Genomic DNA, 14,925 nt, shown 5'->3' with positions numbered 1-14,925 from the left:
CCACATGTCCTTTTTCTTTTTCAAGATGCTACATTGCATTTAGTCATCAAGTCTCTGTAACCTTCTCTGGTCTCAGACTTTCCTCATTTTTAATGACTTTTAAGAGTTTTGAGAAATGCTGGTAGAGTATTTCCAGAATGTCCCTCTATTTGTTTGATGTTATTCTCATGGCTAGATGGGAGTTACGGGTTTGTAGGCATCACAGAGGTGATGTGCTGATCTCAACACATCATATCAGGGGTACATGCATGAGTTTCACTGATGATGTTGACCTTCATTATGTGGCCAGTGTTGTGTTTGTCCATTTTCTCCACTGTAAAGTTGTGTCCCCTGTTCTCTGTTGCTTTCATTTTGAAGGACAGTTTTTCTAGATACAGAGTTCTTGGTTGGCATTTATTTTCTCTCGTCCCTATGACTAGGTTATTCCATTGCCTTTTGGCCTCTTTTCAGATGGAAAGTCTGCTGTTTAATTGTATTGTTGTTCCCTTGTAAATAAGTCATTTTTTTTGTTGCTAATTGCTGTCAAGATTTTGCCTTAACTTTTACAAAATTTTGAAATTTATTCTTTATTCTATTTGGGATTTTACTTAGATACATAGATTAATGTTTTTATCAATTTGGGGATGTTTGTGGCCATTATTTTTGTTGGGCTTTTTGTATTCATCTTTATTATTTATCCCCTGAATCTACACATGAGGCACTCTGGGTCCAAGACAAATTTCTTTACCTCATAGTGAATTTTAAGTGCACTCCTGTCTGTTTCCCCCTAGGATAGTGCTGTGAGAGCCAAGTCAGTTGTTTTATGTAAGGAGGTGAAGATTGCTCTGTGTTCACCTTGTTTGCTTCTTACCAGTTGTTTTTTTGGGACTTGTTACCTTTGAATCTGTTTAGCGAAGTATCAGGTGAGATGATTGGCATTGAGTGTTCTGGTTGGAGTAGACAAAAGTACTTTTAGCAGTTAGGCCTGCTAATGATCCAACAAATAAAACTTTTGTTCAGTTCTATAGGATTTGTGTTTTGTTAAAGGGTTTCCTGTTTGTTGGGGTGGAAAAGGACTGTCCTCATTCAGCATTTTTCATGAGCATTGATTTTTGTGTATTTCTTCATGGGTGTTTTGTTTTTAATTCCTTATTAAAAAAAATTTCACACCCATACAAAAGCAGACAGAGAATAATATAATGACCTCCCATATGTTCATCTCTTAGTTCCAGTCATTTTCAACTCGTGGCCAGTCTTGTTTCATCTGTTGTTCGGTTGCCTAGTCTTGTCCGACTCTGCAACATGTGGACTGCAGCATGCCAGGCCTCCCTGTCCCTCACCATCTCCTGGAGTTTGCCCAAGTTTGTGTTCATTGCATCAGTGATGCCATCCAACCATCTCATCCGCTGATGCCCTCTTCCCCTTCTGCCCTTGATCTTTCCCAGCATCAGGGACTTTTCCAGTGAGTCATCTATTCATATCAGATAACTGAAATACTGGAGCTTCAGCATCAGTCCTTCCAGTGAATATTCAGGGTTGATCTCCCTGAAGATTGACTGGTTTGATCTTGCTGTCCAGAGGACTTCCATGAGTCTTCTCCAGCACCACACTTTGAAAGCATCATCTGTATCTCTCACTCATTTATTGGCATATAAACATGTGTAGAAAAGTGCACAAATAAAAAAAGTATATATGAATCCAAAAACATATCCTCACATAATTAATTTGGCACAAACCTTAAGCATTATATTTTTCATCCATAGATATTGTGGTATGTATCTCATAGTAATGATTTTTTAAAGGAAAAAATACCATTATCTACTAAAAACAAATTTTTAGTATCATAAAACATCCAGTGACTCTTCAGATTTCTATTTGTCTCAGTTTGTTTGAATCAGGAGCCAAATAAAGTACACACGTTATTATTAGTTAATGTGTCTTTACAATTCTTTTTCATAGCTAATTCCTCCTGAATTTCTTTCCCTCCCCCACCCCCCCCAATTTTTTCTTATTGAAGAAAGTAAATAGTAGAGTTTTCCACAGTGAGATTTTGTTGATTGCATCTTCATAGATGTTAACATGTCTCTGTCCTCTGTGTTTTCAGTACATTGGTTATTGGACCTTGAGCATCCATTGGGTATTCCCAATGGGAATAGGCATTTTAGTGAGATTATTATCATTATCTGAGTATTACCTAGACTTTGCTTGAACTCCTGTGGACACAGAGAATTCCTTTTTCACACAGTCATTTTAGTTAACAGATTCAAGCTCTAGAGTCAAATTAGTTTTCTACAAAGTATTATCATTATCTGAATTTTACAGGTGAAGAAACTGAGGTACAGAGAGGTTAAAGAAGTTGACAGGTGTCACACAGCTAGTCAAGTGGTGGAGTTGAGCTTTGAACCTAGTCACTTTTTATAGTCTAGTTCCACATGCCTTTCTGCCTTCCTGTCAGATATCCCCTGTTCTTACTCTGGCTCCTGAAGCTCCAGAGCACAGGCTTTAGGGGCGTGGGCTTCAGTAGTTGCAGCATGCCGCGTCAGGAGCTGCAATGTGCAGGCTCAATTGCTCTGAGGCATGTGGAATCTTCTGGGACGTTTAAGCTAAACCCAAAGCTTAAAAGTAGGAAATTTTTGATTCAGAGTGAAACTCTAACGATATCTAATCCCATGCCTATTCTAGATTATGAAAGCTGGACAAAACCTGCCCTAACTTAGTTGCCCCTTGGTACTCATTAGTGGAGTTCTTCACCCAGCAGCAGTGGGCATCACCTGGGAGACTGTCACAGATGCGGAATCACTCCACACATGTGGAATCAGAATATAAGCTTTAATGAGAATGCTGTGTGATTTAAATGCATGTTGAACTTTGAGAAGCACTGTCAACTTCAGTAGTGTAGGGTGGCCATGGGATTCTGCACTTCCAACAAGCTCCCAGGTAAATGCTGGTTGCAGCTAGTCCATGAACCACACTTGGATTAGCAAGGTGCTACACATTTTATCATAATGAGAAGATTATGCAGTTACTTGGGTCTGCTCTCAAGGTGTGACAAGAACACATACCCAGTAGATCAGTTCAGTTCAGTTCAGTCATGTCCGACTCTTTGCGATCCCATGAATTGCAGCACGCCAGACCTCCCTGTCCATCACCAAATCCCAGAGTTCACTCAGACTCATGTCCATCGAGTCAGTGATACTATCCGGCAATCTCATCCTCAGTCGTCCCCTTCTCCTCCTGCCCCCAATCCCTCCCAGCATCACAGTCTTTTCCAGTGAGTCAACTGTTCACATGAGGTGGCCAAAGTATTGGAGTTTCAGCTTTAGCATCATTCCCTCCAAAGAAATCCCAGGCCTGATCTCCTTCGGAATGGACTGGTTGGATCTCCTTGCAGTCCAAGGGACTCTCAAGAGTCTTCTCCAACACCACAGTTCAAAAGCATCAATTCTTCGGCACTCAGCCTTCTTCACGGTCCAACTTTCACATCCATACATGACCACTGGAAAAACCATAGTCTTGACTAGACGGACCTTAGTCGGCAAAGTAATGTCTCTGCTTTTGAATATGCTATCTAGGTTGGTCATAACTTTTCTTCCAAGGAGTAAGTGTCTTTTAATTTCATGGCTGCAGTCACCATCTGCAGTGATTTTGGAGCCCCAAAAAATAAAGTCTGACACTGTTTCCACTGTTTCCCCATCTATTTCCCATGAAGTGATGGGACCAGATGCCATGATCTTCGTTTTCTGAATGTTGAGCTTTAAGCCAACTTTTTCGCTCTCCCCTTTCACTTTCATCAAGAGGCTTTTTAGCTCCTCTTCACTTTCTGCCATAAGGGTGGTATCATCTGCATATCTGAGGTGATTGATATTTCTCCTGGTAATCTTGATTCCAGCTTGTGCTTCTACCAGCCCAGCGTTTCTCATGATGTGCTCTGCATATAAGTTGAATAAGTAGGTGACAATATACAGCCTTGATGTACTCCTTTTCCTATTTGGAACCAGTCTGTTGTTCCATGTCCAGTTCTAACTGTTACTTCCTGACCTGCATATAGGTTTCTCAAGAGGCAGGTCAGGTGGTCTGGTATTCTCATCTCTTTCAGAATTTTCCACAGTTTATTGTGATCCACACAGTCAAAGGCTTTGGCATAGTCAAGAAAGCAGAAAGAGATGTTTTTCTGGAACTCTCTTGCTTTTTCCATGATCCAGCGGATGTTGGCAATTTGATCTCTGTGTTCCTCTGCCTTTTCTAAAACCAGCTTGAACATCTGGAAGTTCACGGTTCATGAATTGCTGAAGCCTGGCTTGGAGAATGTTGAGCATTCCTTTACTAGCATGTGAGATGAGTGCAATTGTGCGGTAGTTTGAGCATTCTTTGGCATTGCCTTTCTTTGGGATTGGAATGAAAACTGACCTTTTCCAGTCCTGTGGCCACTGCTGAGTTTTCCAAATTTGCTGGCATATTGAGTAGACCTGGGCTAATTGGGCAGTTATTGAGCACTAAACAGGTGTACTCTAATGGTGTACTTATTCCCATGTACATTTTTTCTTTACAGTTTTGAGTTCTGAGATAACTTTTCTCCTATAGTTTCTATCATTTTCACATGTGAATAATTTTTTGCTGTTTATAATTGAGACCAAGCAGCAATTTCTCTCATTGCTAATTCCCCAAATTAGATTTGAAATTGACAATAAGCTTGGTCCCTGAGCAACTTCAATTTGACATTTGGTTTTAGAAATGTTATGATATGCCCACTTTGATTTCAATTCTCAACTTTAACTTTTTAAAACCTTTTCTTCTCTTGCAGTTGAAAATAATCCTCGAACAGGAAACCTTGGTGCACTAATTAAGGTCTTCCTTTCTAGAACCAAAGAACTAAAACTTTCAGCAGAATGTCAGAAGTAAGCTGGCTGCTCTCTCTAAATTCAATTTATATTTAACAGTATGACAGTTATTCACTTATTGGTAGAAATAGGTTATGGTCTTTTGAAAGCTATAAAGGAATTATTCTCATTATTCAGGGAAAAAGTAAAAGAGGTTTTAATTAATTGTACAAGTCACTAGGGTGAAATTGTAAATTCTGGAATCTGATTTTAGTTAGCATTTTAAACAGTCTTTAGAAATATGTTCTTTAAGAAGATTAATTGTGTAATTTAAAAAGTTAATTTTTTCCTATTTTGACTGCTGGATATATCTAGTTTAATGACTTAGTGTGAATATTATTCCATTCTACATTTGTGTCCTTTATTTCTTACATATTAGATGAATGAAGGTTCAGATTAGACATTATGGTTTTATATTTATATAGTGGAAGGTTCACCTTTTATGCACTCAAGAATTTTTTGAAACTATTTTTGAATGATAGTATCTTAAAAGATTGCTCATTTCCCTGTTTCCAAACAATTTATGTTGAATTCAATTAAAATTGTTTTGAGTCCATAATTATTAATACAAATAGCAGGTATACAAAAACTGTACAACTGGTGATGCCCCATTTAAAATTTGGTTGTGTATTTGCATATATTTTCTTTATGTTACTGTATTTTTTATTTTCTCTGTTTTTTAGTTTTGTTTGAATCGCTTATATGCCTAAATTGACTGACTGTGTAAAATACAGAATAAAGTATGAGGTAAACTGTAGTAGATGTCATTGGTCCAGTGCCATAAATCATGGGCCATGAAGAAAGATATGGACGTTACTCTAATATTACAAGCAAAATGAGAAATTATGGACTAGAAATAAATGGATCGTGCTCGTGATTAAACACTGATTCTTGTGTGATTTGTTCTTTACTTTCTAGCCACATCTTCATCTGGCAGACACACAATGCTTTGTTTATTATTTGCTGTTTGCTGAAAGTGTTCATTTGTGAGATGTCAGAGGAAGAGTTACAACTTCATTTTACTTATGAAGAAAAGTCTCCTGGCAGTTACAGTAAGTCTTGCCTTAGATGATGTTCTGGGGTAGCATGTGTAACATAAGGATAGAATTTGAAAAATAAAAGTATAATTTTGAAAATTCTACTTTTCCTCATAATTTTCATTTTTAAATGAACTGACACCATTCCTATTTCTTTGCCTATATTAATTTAAGCTAATGGAGACTGATAGATTTTTTCTTTTTTTTTTTTAAATAAGGGAGCTGGTGGGATTGAAACTTCTATTTATTTTGACTTCTGCATATATCACAGATATTTCTTTTTTTAGGAAGCAAATGTTAATTTAAATGCTATTACTAGGCTTCCCAGGTGGCATAGTGGTAAAGAATCCTCTTGCCAAGTCAGGAGACACAGGTTTCGTTCCCTGGGTCAGGAAGATCCCCAGGAGGAAGAAATGGCAACCGCTCCAGTATTCTTGCCTGGAGACTCCCGTGGACAGAGGAACCTAGCGGGCAGGCTACAGTCCATGAAGGAGGGTGGCAAGGAGTCAGACATGACTGAGTGACTGAGCATGTACAGTAGGCTTGTATGTTATTAAGGGAGACAACCAATCAGAATTACAGATTTTATAAATGTTAAAAGTTACTTTCGTGGGGCATACCAGTCTCTGAGTCTGGGTATATTTGGGACTCCTTGATCAGAAATAGCAATTTTATTTTATTTTGCTCTTATTCATCATTTATTCTTTCACATCAACCTACATACAAATATTCAATGGCAAGAATATGACAAGACCTCATTAAGGGCACAGTAAAATATAAAAAAGATGGAAGCTCAAGCCTTATTTTTTTTTAAAAGAAGTAACAAATAATTCTAAGTTATAATAAATGTTACAAAGAAAACACATTTGATATGAAGACAGAAAATAATAGGTCAGAAATAACAGGATTTTTCATTCTTCTTGACTACAGTAATCTTTTGTTCTTTGAGAAATAACATTTTAAAGGATAATTTTATGATGCCAAAGTATATTGTCTTTTTCTGAAGTTATAGGAAGAGTTTATCATTTTCTTCTGATATTGGTGAGAATTTTTTTTTCCCCAGTAGTTAGGAGAGCCTATAATTTTCAGGATCAACTGCTGGTGTTTCATTTCTTAGCATTAAAACTTACAATCTGGAAAATAAAGAGATTATTAACAAATGAAATACAAGGAATGCAGTTTTTAAAAATTTATATTTAATTAAAGGATAATAGCTCTACAGTATTGTGTTGGTTTCTGCCAAACATCAACATGAATCAGCCATAAGCATACCTATGTCCCCTCCCTCTTGAACCTGCCTCCCACTTTCCTCGCCGTCCCACCCTTCTAGGTTATTACAGAGCCCTGGTTTGAGTTCCCGGAGTCACACAGCAAATTCCCGTTGGCTGTCTGTTTTACATATGGTAATGTGTATGTTTCCCTGTTAACTCTCTCCTTATATCCTTCTCTCTCCTTCCCCCACACCTGTGTAAGTCTGTTCTCTGTATCCTTCCCTCTCCTTCCCCCACACCTGTGTAAGTCTGTTCTCTGTATCCTTCCCTCTCCTTCCCTCACACCTGTGTAAGTCTGTTCTCTGTATCCTTCCCTCTCCTTCCCTCACACCTGTGTAAGTCTGTTCTCTGTATCCTTCCCTCTCCTTCCCCCACACCTGTGTAAGTCTGTTCTCTGTATCCTTCCCTCTCCTTCCCCCACACCTGTGTAAGTCTGTTCTCTGTATCCTTCCCTCTCCCTCCCCCACACCTGTGTAAGTCTGTTCTCTGTATCCTTCCCTCTCCCTCCCCCACACCTGTGTAAGTCTGTTCGCTGTATCCTTCCCTCTCCCTCCCCCACACCTGTGTAAGTCTGTTCTCTGTATCCTTCCCTCTCCTTCCCCCACACCTGTGTAAGTCTGTTCTCTGTATCCTTCCCTCTCCTTCCCCCACACCTGTGTAAGTCTGTTCTCTGTATCCTTCCCTCTCCCTCCCCCACACCTGTGTAAGTCTGTTCTCTGTATCCTTCCCTCTCCCTCCCCCACACCTGTGTAAGTCTGTTCTCTATATCCTTCCCTCTCCTTCCCCCACACCTGTGTAAGTCTGTTCTCTGTATCCTTCCCTCTCCTTTCCCCACACCTGTGTAAGTCTGTTCTCTGTATCCTTCCCTCTCCCTCCCCCACACCTGTGTAAGTCTGTTCTCTGTATCCTTCCCTCTCCCTCCCCCACACCTGTGTAAGTCTGTTCTCTGTATCCTTCCCTCTCCCTCCCCCACACCTGTGTAAGTCTGTTCTCTGTATCCTTCCCTCTCCTTCCCCCACACCTGTGTAAGTCTGTTCTCTGTATCCTTCCCTCTCCCTCCCCCACACCTGTGTAAGTCTGTTCTCTGTATCCTTCCCTCTCCCTCCCCCACACCTGTGTAAGTCTGTTCTCTGTATCCTTCCCTCTCCCTCCCCCACACCTGTGTAAGTCTGTTCTCTGTATCCTTCCCTCTCCCTCCCCCACACCTGTGTAAGTCTGTCCTCTGTGTCTGTGTCTCCTTTGCTGCCCTGCAAATAGAAGGAATGTAGTTTTGCATCTGCCTTTCATGTTTGCTTCTCTCTTTCTCAAGGCAAAGGCACTTTTGCTTCTGAGTTTCCTGGGTTCATTTTTTCAAAACACCTCTCCCTTTATTGGGCTTTCTTGCCCACATAGGGCTTTATACATTAATATGTTTAATTTACTACTTGGATAATCAGCCTTCTATATTTGTTAAATAGATACTGGTGTTTAAATGATTAGAGCTTTTAATGGGGATTGTGCCTTTCATGTGTTAGTTTTGTTAATGTTAGGCTTTGTCTTTCTGGTCCCAACTGTGCCAAATGTAGTTCTGTTAGTGAATTGCATTCCTTTCCAGGAAGTTCTGTCAACAATAATGGAGTGAATGTTTATCCCCACTGAGCCTGAGAGCATAGTCCAGCCATCACCTGCAAACCCAAAACTTTGTTTTGCGTTATGTAAGAAGAATTAGGGAAATGTTGTGCTTTGTTTAATATAATATCATTTTTATTTTAATATAAAAGCATTTATTCATGACTTACCATTGAGAAGATTGATGTGCTTGAGAGATACAGTGTACATTTTTGGTCACCCTTGCTGTACCTGTGCTCCCCACTCGCATCCATGCTTGAGAACCGTGGTTTTGTTGTACATCCCAGGTGGCTTCATGTCGAGTCAGGGCAGATGACACTCCTCAGTCATGGCCACTTTATCACGAGGGGTGTCTCACTGAAGGAGCCATCAGTGAGGGCGGCTGGTTGATGGTTCTGTGTGTTGACAGACTGTCCTCTTCCTTTATTTGGTTAGCAGTTCACGATTTTATAATGCTCTTTTGTTCTTTTCACTTGCAGCTGAGCTGCTGTTTGTCCACCAGCTTAAGTCCAGTGGACATCTTCTTAAGGTTAAAGACTTGCTGTTTTTGGCATAAGTAAAATTATTTTCATCTTAGCTTTAGGTTGGTTGTTTGAGACTCCTTATCACTACTGTAAGTCTCAGTGACATTGATATTTTCAGCCACTGCTGAGTTTTCCAAATTTGCTGGCATATTGAGTAGACCTGGGCTAATTGGACAGTTATTGAGCACTAAACAGGTGTACTCTAATGGTGTATTTATTCCCATGTACATTTTTTCTTTACAGTTTTGAGTTGTGAGATGAGATAACTTTTCTCCTATAGTTTCTATCATTTTCACTTGTGAATAATTTTTTGCTGTTTATAGTTAAGACCATTAAATGATTGCACAGATACTATTGAATGGAAAAAGAAATGGAACCTCTCAGTACGGTAGCTGGAAACATTCATTGATTAGCCAGCGTATGAACATTTGACTTAGTTGTGTGAAAGACTGTTCAAGAATAGATAAATATACAATGGTAAGGATTCTTTGAAGGTTAAATTGACAAAAGTAGAAGACTGTCTGCGAACAGCTGAACAAATAAACTGAGGCTTTTTAGGATCGTTGGGTTATTGTAGCATACTGTACTTTTTTGTTTATCCCAACTCGCTGTAATATTGCCATGATCAAATGGATATTGCTGCCATATTCAGTGAAGCTGTCTTTATGAAGGTAAAGTGACTCTCAGCATGCTTTCAGTTTATAATTGAAATATGTGAGGATTTCATATTTGAACATTTTCCTGTGGGCTCTCTGTGACATGGTAGTAGATTGTTTGCTGGAGGGAATTTGTATCATTATGCAAAGATAGCTCTTTCCACGATTCCATGCTTTCAGGAATAGTTAAAGGGACAAAACCAGCCCTAGGCAAAACTGTGAAGTACTACAAAATTGTCTGCATTCTTCCTTTGCTTTCGGTGCAAGTTTTTCTTTCCTCAGTGTTAGTATTATGTCCTGTTCTTGCTGACACAATAACTGATATTTTACAGTTTGTATGCATAAAGCCAATATTTTAAGTCCTTGGGGGCCTAAATCTGTTGCTGGTTTCGTTAAGCACTTTGGGTAGCGTGTTTCCTTAAGCCTTTGATAATGCTGACTGTGAACTTCTATTTGTTTGATCTTAATCTAAGGCCCCAAGTAAGGGAGGGATTTGCATTTGCTTCTAAAGGGACCCAGAGACCGCAGCATCGACCACTTCAGTCTCCCTTCGTAGTTCTTGGCTTAATGGGGCTATCAAGTTCAGTGTCCCAGTGGCCAGACTGAAGGCTTAGGTCTCCCAGTAGCTGGCTTCATCCTCAGGGACACCCTGTCCTTAAGAGTGTGCTTCTTGCTCAGTGTTCTACTTCAGACTGAAGCCACAGGGTGTTTGCTTGTGGTTATTCTTTTTGGTTATGGTACTGAGGTCCTTGGGAGATTTCCTTTACTTTCTGGAAGCCCATTAGTGCACTGAAGAGTTTATTTTAGCCAAGAACTCATTATTTTTGTACAGGAGGGCTCTTTGGAGTAACAACTCCACAGTACTGCTGCCAGTGGAAGGCAATTATCTTTTTTTTTTACAAAGTTTAAAACAAATTTTTCAAATGAGGGAAGATACCTTTGGATGTTGAGAGACTGAAGATAGAAGTAAAAAGGAGGCAGCCTTGGCAGAGAGAGCTGGGCGGAGCAGGGGCTGTGGGCTTGAGGGGCCTGAGAACCAGTTAACACAGCTGTGTGCAGATTAGAAAAGAGACTTGTCAAGTCCAGGTAAAAGGCTTGCTTGAGTACGTTTTGTTGGCACAGAGTAGTTCAATATATACATGTTTTTAAATTTTTTTCATTTATTATTTTTTATTGGCATCTAATTGCTTTACAATATTGTGTTAGCTTCTGCTGTACAACAAAGTGAATCAGCTCTGTGTATACATATGTCCCCTCCCTCTTGAGCCTTCCTCCCCTTCCCCGTATTTATTTTTTTAATTAGTTATTTTGTAGGACTTGCTCTCAAGCATAGTGGATTAAATATACGTGATCATCTTTGCTTTCTCCTGAAACCCCCAGAAAATATCAGTAAAGGAATTTTGAACAAGTTATGAATTCATTAGGTTAAAGAGAAAGAGGGGGAGACAGTGTTAATCACAATTTGCAAGTTGGAAAACTGAGTGATGCTGAGCTAAACTGACCACTGAAAGCTGGGCGCTAAATGCCTTCAGGGTTGGAGAAACAAGCCCGTTCTTGCCACAGAACTCTGGAGAGGCTTAGGAATTGGAAGTGCCAGGCGTCTCCAAAGGCAGACAAGCAAGGGGATTGACCGGAAGGTGTCTACTCTTGTGATGTACATCATGGGACCACCCCTTTCCCAGTTTAATACTGAAATCTGTTCTCTATAGAGGCTGGGCCAGCGGGGCCTCCCTGTATGAGTTCTCAGCATGGTGGAGGCAGTGGTGTAGGGAGAATAGGGTTGGGAGAAGAGGCTACCCGTGAAAGAGTAAGGCATCTTGACTTGGCTTCTAGAATGCTGACGTTGGGATTGTACCCACTCCACTCCCTTTCCTGCCATAAGTGGATACTCTTCTGAATAAATGAACCAAAAAACAGGGAAAGACTCAGAGAAACTGACATTTGGGTGCCCTTCCGTGAAGTGTCTCAGAGCCCTTCGCTGGCAACCCCCGCGTGACAGGCTGTGCCTCCGCACCTAGAGCTTCCGTCAGCGTGTGCCTCCCCCTGGCAGGTAAATGGGAGCCAAGGATCCCATACAGGTGAGAAAACTTACGATTTGTGGGAGACCAAAACAAACAAAAAATTAAGTGAAATGGAAATTTATGGGAAAAAAGTCTGTAATCACACCTCTGGAACACAACCACTTTCCTTCACATTCACGTCTGGCTTAAAACTTTTTTGAAACTCTTCGGAATTACCTTCCAAATCTGAGGTGTGTTTGGAGGTGCTTAGGCTCATGATGGCGGGCTTTACTGCTCTTTCTCTGCTTGCTCTGGTCCCTCACGCCTGGGGCCACTAAACCAAAAATTGTGCTAGGGGCACACAGTTGTATTGAGTGACATGTATTTTATTTTTGTCTTAATATAAAACTTCATAGTTTAATCTCATTAGTTATGGATAAATAATACAAAAAAAAACCCACAATAGTTGAAAAATGTGACTCAGAGAAAAAAGAAAGTGTAGATTTAGCATAGATTTATTCTTTTAAAATATTCAGCTTAAAAGATTTATAATCTGACTTTGAAGAAAAATAAAGTGTTTCTAGGAAATCTTGACTTGTTTTTGGTCATATAATAGGTGAGAGTGTGATTCATGATATTTTGTTCACTCCCCTTTTATGTAATCAGTGGAATAGAATGAATTAAATTTTACTAACAGCACATTTTATGATTAAATCTCATGGACTGTATTATCCTTGAGGGTAAACAGAAGCATTTCTGTTTGACCACAGTAATAGCACTCAACCAGAATTATTGCAGATTTTATTGGAATGGGTAGGACACAGGTTTATAAATATTGTAATGCATGGAAATGTAGACCAGTTTTATTTTTAGAGAAGAGTGACTCCATTTGCTTTTCCTTAATTGATTTATGGAGGCATGTTTGATTTTGCTAATTAGAAGCTTAAGTATGATTTTTAATACTTTAGGATAATGCAAGTATTAGCTTTACAATTAAAATAGACAGTAACCTAGATCCTCAGAAAAACCATGATTTTTCTGAGTATGAGTTTGTAGTAAGTATAATCTAGCTATGTGTCTTCATTTTGAGTCTTTCGCTCTGAACTTTCAAGTCCTCTTTGGAGTGTGGCTCTGTTAATTCTGAAGTTTTAAGTACCTGTATTAGCACAGTATTGGGCACCATTGAGAAACTGACAGTTTGACTGTTTTAAATTAATTATTTTTAGCTGTGCCGAGTCTTCCTGGCTGCTTGGGCTTTTCTCTAGTTGCAGAGTGGAGCTACTCTGCAGTCTCGGTGCAGAGGCTTCTCACTGCAGAGGCTTCCCTTGTTGCGGGCTCTAGGGCACATGGCTTCAGTCATTGTGGCATGTGGGCTCAGCAGTTGTGGCTCGCGGACTCCAGAGCACAGTTTTAGTAGCTATGGTGTACAGGCTTATTAGTTGCCCCGTAGCATGTGGGATCTTCCCAGATCAGGGATTGAACGCATGTCTCCTGCATTGGCAGGCAGATTCTTTACCACCGAGTCACCAGGGAAGCCCTAGTTTGACTTTCTGAATGTAAAGAAAACAGCAGCCATTTGCTCTCTGTCTTTTAATAGTCCTTTTAGTAACGACATGTAACCTGATTTAAGTGACCCGTATGTTTCTTTTTCTTTCCATCAGTGCTATTTTTTCCCCTTCCTTGAGTAAGTGCTGTCAAAAGTTTTCTTTTCTCCCTTTTTCCACACCTGCCACCCCTCTGACTCTGATGGGAGGCATTTTATCAAGACAATGTTTTGTTATCTCTGGTTCTCTCCCTAAGGTCAAAATGAGACAGTTGAGTCTTCTCCACGATACTGAATGGGTGCCAAACAGAAAGCACTAACAGGGAGCAACCACAGCTTAGTTTCAGGTGTAGATGATTAGAGCTGTGAAGTGAAGTGAAAGTCTGTCAGTCGTGTCCAACTCTTTGCTACCCCATGGGATTTTCCTGACCAGAATACTGGAGTGGGTAGCCATTCCCTTCTTCAGGGGATCTTCCCAACCCGGGGATCGAACCCAGGTCTCCCACATTGCAGGAGGGTTCTTTACCAGCTGAGCCACAAAGGAAGCCCATTAGAGCTGTGAGTGACCAGAAATCTTGTCTTTCTCTGTCTTTGCTTTCTCGTATTTGTGCCTCCCTCTGCTGATACTCCTAGGGACTACTGAAGTGGCGTTTGGGCTTGAAAGTGGGAGAACCTCAAGGATGGGGTGAGGTTTCAGTGACCTTGTTCTGCAAAATATTCTTAATAAAAGATTGTATTTGTTCATTGTTTGAGATAGTTAAGTCAAGGACTTGAGTATGTATTGATGGCTGTGTAGGATATCACCTTGATGTGTAAAATCATCTGTGGTATTTCCAGTCTCTTGCTTAATGTGGCTCAGAATACTCACCAGGGATTTGTAGGGTCTTCAGTGACACTTGGATTGGTTGACTGGATTTTTTTTCTAGCTTTGTGTAGAAACGGGTCTTTAAAAGTAATTTGTAAATTCCACCCACCCTCCCTTTGGAAGTCTGAATTTAGGTTAAATCTGAACTCTGCCACTTGTTGTAGGTAAATACCCTCTCTGAGCCTTGATCTGTGAAATGATGATGATACCTACTCCTTAAGAGTGATTGTTAAGATTAATGTGGCCTAGAGAGAATGGAATGTTTCTGATTTAAAGTATTAAAATATTTGGCTGGAGCTATAGAGGCAATTTAAAACTCTTTAGGAGATTAAAAAAAGCACACACACAACTCTGGTTTGTAAAACTTCACAACACAGTAAACACATTCAAATCTCTGCAAAGTCCTTTACTCAGAGAACATCAATTTACTTTGTCATGGACCTGCAAACTGTAAGAAATGCATGAATGTGTTACTGTAATTTTTGGCAGGTGAATTTTATATTTACTTGTTTTTAATTGAAACTAAGGAAGATGTTTGGCCTCATATGGAAGCTGAGTGATGAAT

The 14,925-nt window shown here is 39.9% G+C and overlaps 1 protein-coding gene across 2 annotated transcripts in view; it reads left to right on the top strand.

Annotated features, from left to right (window-relative positions):
* The window catches only part of DYM (dymeclin), a 392,231-nt gene that overhangs the window by 57,485 nt on the left and 319,821 nt on the right, over window positions 1–14,925 (top strand). For both annotated transcript variants that reach the window (XM_069568503.1, XM_069568504.1), the window contains exons 4-5: window positions 4,781–4,874; window positions 5,775–5,908. In XM_069568503.1, the coding sequence (XP_069424604.1) occupies window positions 4,781–4,874; window positions 5,775–5,908 (228 nt within the window). The remainder of the gene's footprint in view (window positions 1–4,780; window positions 4,875–5,774; window positions 5,909–14,925) is intronic.

This window comes from Ovis canadensis, chromosome 23 (assembly GCF_042477335.2).
Source record: "Ovis canadensis isolate MfBH-ARS-UI-01 breed Bighorn chromosome 23, ARS-UI_OviCan_v2, whole genome shotgun sequence".
In the NCBI taxonomy this organism is placed as follows: domain Eukaryota; kingdom Metazoa; phylum Chordata; class Mammalia; order Artiodactyla; family Bovidae; genus Ovis; species Ovis canadensis.
The sequence above is the reverse complement of the archived record's forward strand: the minus strand, read 5'-3'. Positions and strand labels throughout refer to the sequence as shown.